At 56.1% G+C, this 6,806-nt stretch overlaps 1 protein-coding gene across 1 annotated transcript; it reads left to right on the top strand.

The window, feature by feature from the left end:
• The first annotated feature begins 244 nt into the window (after positions 1–244).
• On the top strand, positions 245–6,130 carry AQP3 (aquaporin 3 (Gill blood group)). Its single transcript, XM_081066216.1, has 6 exons — positions 245–423; positions 3,414–3,540; positions 3,896–4,033; positions 4,367–4,485; positions 4,816–5,033; positions 5,120–6,130. The coding sequence occupies exons 1-6, from the start codon at positions 316–318 to the stop codon at positions 5,286–5,288; spliced, it is 879 nt and encodes a 292-aa protein (XP_080922342.1). The 5' UTR covers positions 245–315; the 3' UTR covers positions 5,289–6,130.
• The last annotated feature ends 676 nt before the right edge of the window (positions 6,131–6,806 follow it).

Here is a 6,806-nt window from a genome sequence, read left to right as displayed (position 1 = left end):
ACTTACCACCCCATGCTCCCCCACCTTCCTTATTAATTTTCCCCCAACCTGGTGTCCTCACCAACCTCCCCCGGCAAGGTGCGCGCAGAGGTGGGGAGTGGCCGCCCACTCCCGCGGCCCGGCCCGGGGCTAAGCGGGCTCTGAGCGGGGCTGAGCCGGCGGGGCTGCGGGGCAGCGGGGCGGGCGGGGCCTGAGCCTCCCGCGCTCCTATAAAGGGCGCCACCCGGCGCTCGCGGCCACTGCTGCTGCGCCCGCTGCGCTCCCGCCTCGCTCAGCCGTCCGTGCCGCCGGTTCTTATCACCGCTTGCCCGCGCCATGGGTCGACAGAAGGAGCTGGTGTCCCGCTGCGGGGAGGTGCTCCACATCCGCTACCGGCTGCTTCGCCAGGCGCTGGCTGAGTGCCTGGGGACCCTCATCCTGGTGGTGAGTGGGGGGGACCCGGAGAAGCCCTTCAGTCCCAGCGCCTGCCCTCCCCATTCCCTCTGTTCACCGGAGAGCTGTGTGTTTCAAGACAGCCTTGACCCTTCTCCCAGCTCTGATCCCCGGCCCGACCCTTGCCAGAGGGCGCTTTCCCCATACCTTTTACCCCATCGATGACAGCTGTTACTTCCCAGTGACAGCACTGCTCCTTTTTAACCTCCCACCACAGCCTGGGGGCAGCTGTCACTCCTGCAGTCAGGGACCTTCAGTCCCCTTCTCAAGGCTCCCACAGCTCCTCAGGTTCTCGGAGCCCCAGCCCCCAGAGGCAGTGGAGACCCCTATTAGGTTATTTGGGTCCTGATGTCTGGCCCCTAATGAATAATTAAGCCTCAGAAAGTCCAAAAGTTCTCGTGGCATGAAGACAGTTTACCACAGGTGGGGACAGAGGGCGGAGACTGATCAGGGTGCAAACAGCACAAGGAGGACCCTGAAGATAGGAGCTGTGAAGGTGCTGGCTCCCCAGGCACAAAGGAAGCGGTGTCACCTCAGTCTCTCCCCTCCTGTGGAGTGACTCCCACACCCTGTCAGTTACCCAGACAGATGCTCTCAGCTTCTGTGAAGAAGCCCTCCGAGTTGCGAGTTGCGCTGTGGGTTCTCTGAGTGGGACACTTCTGCCTGAGTTACTTCCCGTTTCCAGTTACTCCCTGGTTACTCCAGTTTTGCCCCTGGGTTGTTCCTGGGTGACTCTGTTTGCATTTCGTGGGTCTGGCAGACACACCAGTTACAGTCTCCATTTCCTGTCCCAGTTACTTTTTGATTTTTAGTCACTCTTGTGGTTACACCTGTTTTCCCCCTAGGTTACTTCTGGGTTCATTTGCTCCTTTGCCGTGGGTGGGTTACTCCATTCCTGCCCCAGCCCCAACCCTAGATAATGCAGACCCAACAGACCCCTGTGGACTCAGAAGCTTAACTGGAGGCAAGCAGGGTTGGGAGCAAGCCACCCAAATGGCCTTTGGTAGTGTAGCAGGCTCCATGGGAGAAGACGGCTGCGACTCACCTCTGGTCTCAGAAACACACAGCGGGAAAGCCAGTGGCGCATTCTATATCCACAGCCCCCTCACAAAACTAGTGGCCCTACTGGTCACCCCCATCCCTTCTCTTCCCTGTGCCAAGAAGGAAGTGGGGCAGCTGCTTATCATCCTCCTGCCCCCAGAATCTTGTGTCTGATTTATGGTCCAGGCCTCCATTTGAGAGCAGCCAGGACAGGGAAAGTTGTCTTCCACATTCAAAGAGGGGCCTCTGTGTCCTCTCCCAAGTCTCAGTTTGCCTTCCCCACAAAGGAGCAGTCAGGCCTAGCACTGAGCCCCAGGAAGGAGGATTGGAGGCTCAGCTGAGTGTGAGGCATCTGGTGTCAGTGAAAAACAACCTCAAGGGCAGCCTGGAGAGGAAGGAGCAGGCCCCAGAGACCCCTGAGCGGGGGGGGGGGGGGGGGGGGGGGGGGGGGGGTGAGGGTTTGCCTGCATACTTCTGTGGCTTGGTGCCCTAGAGCCTTAGTGGCAGAATCAGGGCTGGCTTTGGGGTGAGGGGAAACCCTGTCTCTGGGGTACCTAGTAAGGGCGGAGTATGGGGGAGAAGGAAGGGAAGGATGAGGAAGATTAGCCCCAGGGTGGTGGAACTGGCTCTGACAGCTTCTCCCTCCAAGGCCTTCTGGGATGGAGCCAGGTTTGGGCCTCAGGCAGGCAAGGAACTGAGACCAGGGCCGGCCAAGCCTGGCAAGATGCCCCAGACCCACATGTGCCACCCCCCGTCCTCCGACAACTCACAATCTCTGATCTTTGCTCTCACCTGCCTGTACACCTTTGCCCTGGCATCACTGCCACTGTCTTCCCCACCATCTCTTGGTGTTTTTGAGGGATGATAATTAAAATGCCTAGCAACGCAGTACAACACGACACTGACCCATCAGAATGGCCAAGGGCCCTTTGCACAGGTCTTGGAAACTACCTGGTTGGTAGGCACAAAAACTTTAGTTATGGGGAGATGAGAAACATGGGCAGGGGCTGCAGCAGATTTGGGGGACACTCCGGGAACGCAGGGCAATGCTCTTTACAGCTAGTACAGAAGCATTTTTACATTTGAACAGGGGAATAGACATACAGTATATTCTGTCCTTGTAGGACACAGGGATCTTAGTTCTCTTGAATCCCCCCATCCCTGGCAGAAAGCTTAGAAATAATCTTCCCACTTCCACTGCCCTGTGGCCGGGACTGGGGCTAGTGAGAGGAGTCACTCAGATCCTCCAAATCTGAGTGGGGACCCTGGACTCCTGAGGGCAGAGAGGTCAGGGCAGGTGGAGAGAGGAGACTCTGGGGCAGGGACAGGTCAGGGAGGAGGCTGAGGGGACTGAGAGGGCTTCTGTGGAGAGCCAGGGGCAGGGGCAGGGACTCTGACATCCCAGATTCAGGCGAAGAGGATTCATCCTAACTTCTGGCCTCCTCTCTATTTCTTTGTACTTCTCACCCCCATCACCACCACCACCTGAGCTCTACTTTGGAGCAGAGAGGGAGGCAACTGCAGGTGGGGAATGAGTGAGAGCCTTCCTGCCGCTATGGGCCAGTCCTGAAGGGATGGGGGAGAAACTGCTTAAGTAAAAGCTGTTCCCCTCGACTCCATTCCTTCTGAGAGTCAAGAAAAATCAATGCAGACGGTTCAGCCATCTTCTGGGCTCCCAGTTGCAGACTTTGCTTCCAGTCTCTTCCATACTGCCCTGTTATGTTAGAGTTAGGACATTGGGGACGGGAGGGCAGACATGTCTGCTTCTTTTCAGGGTGCAGTTGCAACAGTAGGGGTTTGGGCTGAATTCCAGGACAGGCTTTCTTTCCTCTTGACGGGGGCAGGCAGAGGTTCCTGGCTTTACCCTTCCGCCTGGAGTGAGAGTTGCTGGGAGTCAGCTGGGCCTCACCCATCCTTCCTTGTTCTGTTTCCTGACACAGATGTTCGGCTGTGGCTCTGTGGCCCAGGTCATTCTCAGCAGGGGCACCCATGGTGGTTTTCTTACCATCAACCTGGCCTTTGGCTTTGCCGTCACCCTGGGTATCCTCGTCGCTGGCCAGGTCTCTGGTAAGGTGTTACCCCACCCTCAGTCATTCCCACACTCAACAGCATTCCCACAAGTTGTCCCACTGGGGAATCAGGTGGAAGGGGCATTCCCAAGGGCAGGGCATAGCTGTAGCCTGAGCTCTAAGCTCTTGGAAGAGAAGAGTGAAGAAGGAACTTGATACTTACAACCTTCAACTCTCACCTTGGAATCAGAGATTAGCAGTTTTACAGTCCAACCCACCATCCCATACAAGAAACCCTTCTCTGCAGCCCTGCTCCCCCAGGCCAGAGATGGGGAATATGAGGGTGGTGTGCCATCCTGGCCTCCCCACTGTGGCAGGTTATGGCTAATAGGTCCCATCTCTCCTCTGCCCAGGGGCCCACCTGAACCCTGCTGTAACCTTCGCCATGTGCTTCCTGGCCCGTGAGCCGTGGATCAAGCTGCCCATCTACACCCTGGCTCAGACGCTGGGAGCCTTCCTGGGTGCTGGGATTGTTTTTGGGTTGTATTATGGTAAGCATTACCCTCCTCCACTCCCCCTCCTCCTACTCAGGACCTGCTGGCACCAAGTCTTTTGATGATAGACAGCTGGGACCTGCCCAGGCCCTAGGCTCATGACTCACTCATTCACGCACAGGCCCAAGGTAGGGGGCACGAGGGAAAAGAAACGAGTTGGGCAACAATAGCATCTCAGGCCCTCACCCCACCCACCCTACCACCTTCAATTCCAGAATAAGATAGCAATGATTTCATTCACCCATGACCTCTGGAAGGGTGGGCCCAACCTGAGAGAGGAAACCAGCACAAACATCCACGCTTATCCACTTGGGTCTAATCTGTCAACAGATGCAATCTGGGCGTTCGCCAACAACGAGCTTATAGTCTCGGGCCCCAATGGCACAGCTGGCATCTTTGCCACCTATCCCTCTGGACACTTGGACATGGTCAATGGCTTCTTCGATCAGGTATGGTCTGGGAACATGTGAGGGGAACACAGGGAAGGGGCCTAGGCTGCCCTGGGTTGCTGATGGGCTGGCTAAGGGACAGGACTCCTTGTCTAAAGCAGCGTTTCTCAATATATGGGGACATTGACATCCGAATCAGGGTGGCAGGGACCTACAGTTAACTGGATCCCCAGGGGATGCTTATGCCTACAAAAAGTCTAGCATCACTGCCCAAAAGAGTAGAATGCGGGGGGTGACAAGAGTCTGAGAGCTGGAGGGAAGACGGAGGCTGGAAGGAGGGACCCGAAGGTGGGCTGCGGGCTACTCCTCACTCCGCTCCCCCTTCTCCAGTTCATTGGCACAGCCTCCCTCATCGTGTGTGTGCTGGCCATTGTGGACCCCTACAACAACCCCGTCCCCCGAGGCCTGGAGGCCTTCACCGTGGGCCTGGTGGTCCTGGTCATTGGCACGTCCATGGGCTTCAACTCCGGTTATGCCGTCAACCCTGCCCGGGACTTCGGGCCCCGCCTCTTCACTGCCATCGCGGGTTGGGGCTCGGAAGTCTTCACGTGAGTGCCATCCCCACCCGGCCTGCCCCAGTTTGCCTCCCTTCTGCTTGTGCCACCCACCCTTAACCACATACCCTGTCCCCCAGGACTGGCCGCCACTGGTGGTGGGTGCCAATCATCTCCCCACTCCTGGGCTCCATTGCGGGAGTCTTCGTGTACCAGGTCATGATCGGCTGCCACCTGGATCTGCCTCCACCCTCCACTGAGCAGGAGAATGTGAAGCTGGCCCACGTGAAGCACAAAGAGCAGGTCTGAGTGGGCAGGGGCCATCCCTCCGCCCCTCTTCCGGGAGCACCCACTGACTGTGCAGGCGCTGCTCCTGAGAAGCCCCCTTGGTGATCCTCCTCCCAGGCTAAGAAGCTCCTAGTCTGCCCCCACCCACTGAACAGCCCCCTCCAGGATTTTCTACCAGACTGCCCAGATAGGACTTTAGTCCTTAAACTGTGGTGGGACAGGGTGTAGGGCCAACATAACCCTTTGTATCCCAAAGGGAGGGAATGGGCAGTGGGTGTGGGAGCGTGTGTGCACGTGCGTGTGTGTTTTCCCAGATATTCAGGGCAAGGGAACAAGTAGAATGGATTCTAGCTGTGAGGGGAGCCTAAAGGCCAGGGACAGTGATGTATCCACCTGTGAGTGAGGAAAGTGCTGGGGATCTGCATGTTTCAGGGGCTCCATGTGGAGGAGGGTCCAGATATATGTATTTCTGAGTATGTGTGTATCTGCCCTGTTTTCCAAGCACGGGCTTAGGGGAGGCTTTGGGGGAGGTAGGGTGGGAATATGGGTGGGGCTGGAAAGAGGGGGCCACAGCCCAGGTGTGGACCTTTGGCTGTACATAAGTAGGAGCCGAATAACATGTTTCTGTCATAATGTAGGCATCAGAGGGTGAGGTGAAGTACAGGTCATTAGTTTCATGTTTTTGTTCTTTGTTTTTTTGTGTTTTTTTTGGTTATTTTTTAATATAGCCGATGTTACAGTTTTAGGGATGGGGATTGGAGACCCTACTCTATGTTTGGTTTTCACTCCTTTAATCTTCCACTCAAAACATGTACTCTTTTGCCTTTTATATAAAATAAATAAAATGTATACTTAAAACTGCCAATTGTGTACACATTTTGCTGTTTGCTCTGCTGTTTTTCTGAGGTCAGTTAAGGAGCTTCAGTGTGTCTGGCCACATATACCCAGGGTGCCCAGCAGGGTGTTTAACCTGGCCAGGGCACCCTGCTGGGCAGGGGGCAGTCACACAGACAGGTCAGAGAGTCTCTTCATCTCAGCTTGACTCAGTGGTCCCAGACTTTCCCCCAAACTTCCATCCTCGTGAGAGTCCCAGCACAATGAATGGTATCTCCGTCCTAATCCCTGTACCCCACCCCCCCATCACTTCAGGAAGACGAGCTTGAGCCTGGCCTAGGCAAGAACTTTCTCCCCGGCAGACTTACCCCAAGGGGAGGACTCGCTACCCAAGAAGTAGTGAGCTCCCTCTTGCTGGAGGAGACCAATCAGACTGGGAACCTATGTTGTCTTCTACAGTTGCAGCTGTTCAGGCTCCATCACCTGCACCCAGACCTTGGTCACAGCTCACTTAGCAGCTTCCCTGCCTCCAGACCTGTCCCAGTCAGACCGTACAGGAAACCAGAGGGATCTTTCTGAAACCACTGCTGAAAGTGGGCCTTTTTTCCACAGCTCTTCTCGCCATCCAGAGATAACCCAAAAACCCATTCTACCTTCAGGCCCTCCAGGACCTGCCCCCTGTCTCCACCCAAGCCCTCACAATGC

Source organism: Rhinolophus hipposideros (genome assembly GCF_964194185.1).
Source record: "Rhinolophus hipposideros genome assembly, chromosome: 11".
NCBI lineage: Eukaryota > Metazoa > Chordata > Mammalia > Chiroptera > Rhinolophidae > Rhinolophus > Rhinolophus hipposideros.
The sequence above is the reverse complement of the archived record's forward strand: the minus strand, read 5'-3'. Positions and strand labels throughout refer to the sequence as shown.

What these genes read in the sequence shown, in the direction of transcription:
- AQP3 (XM_081066216.1), top strand. Translation starts at nt 316, where the DNA reads ATGGGTCGACAGAAGGAGCTGGTGTCCCGCTGCGGGGAGGTGCTCCAC. An exon ending in TCAATGGCTTCTTCGATCAG is followed by an intron (nt 4,486 to 4,815) that starts GTATGGTCTGGG and finishes CCCCTTCTCCAG; the next exon opens with TTCATTGGCACAGCCTCCCT. An exon ending in TGGGGCTCGGAAGTCTTCAC is followed by an intron (nt 5,034 to 5,119) that starts GTGAGTGCCATC and finishes CCTGTCCCCCAG; the next exon opens with GACTGGCCGCCACTGGTGGT.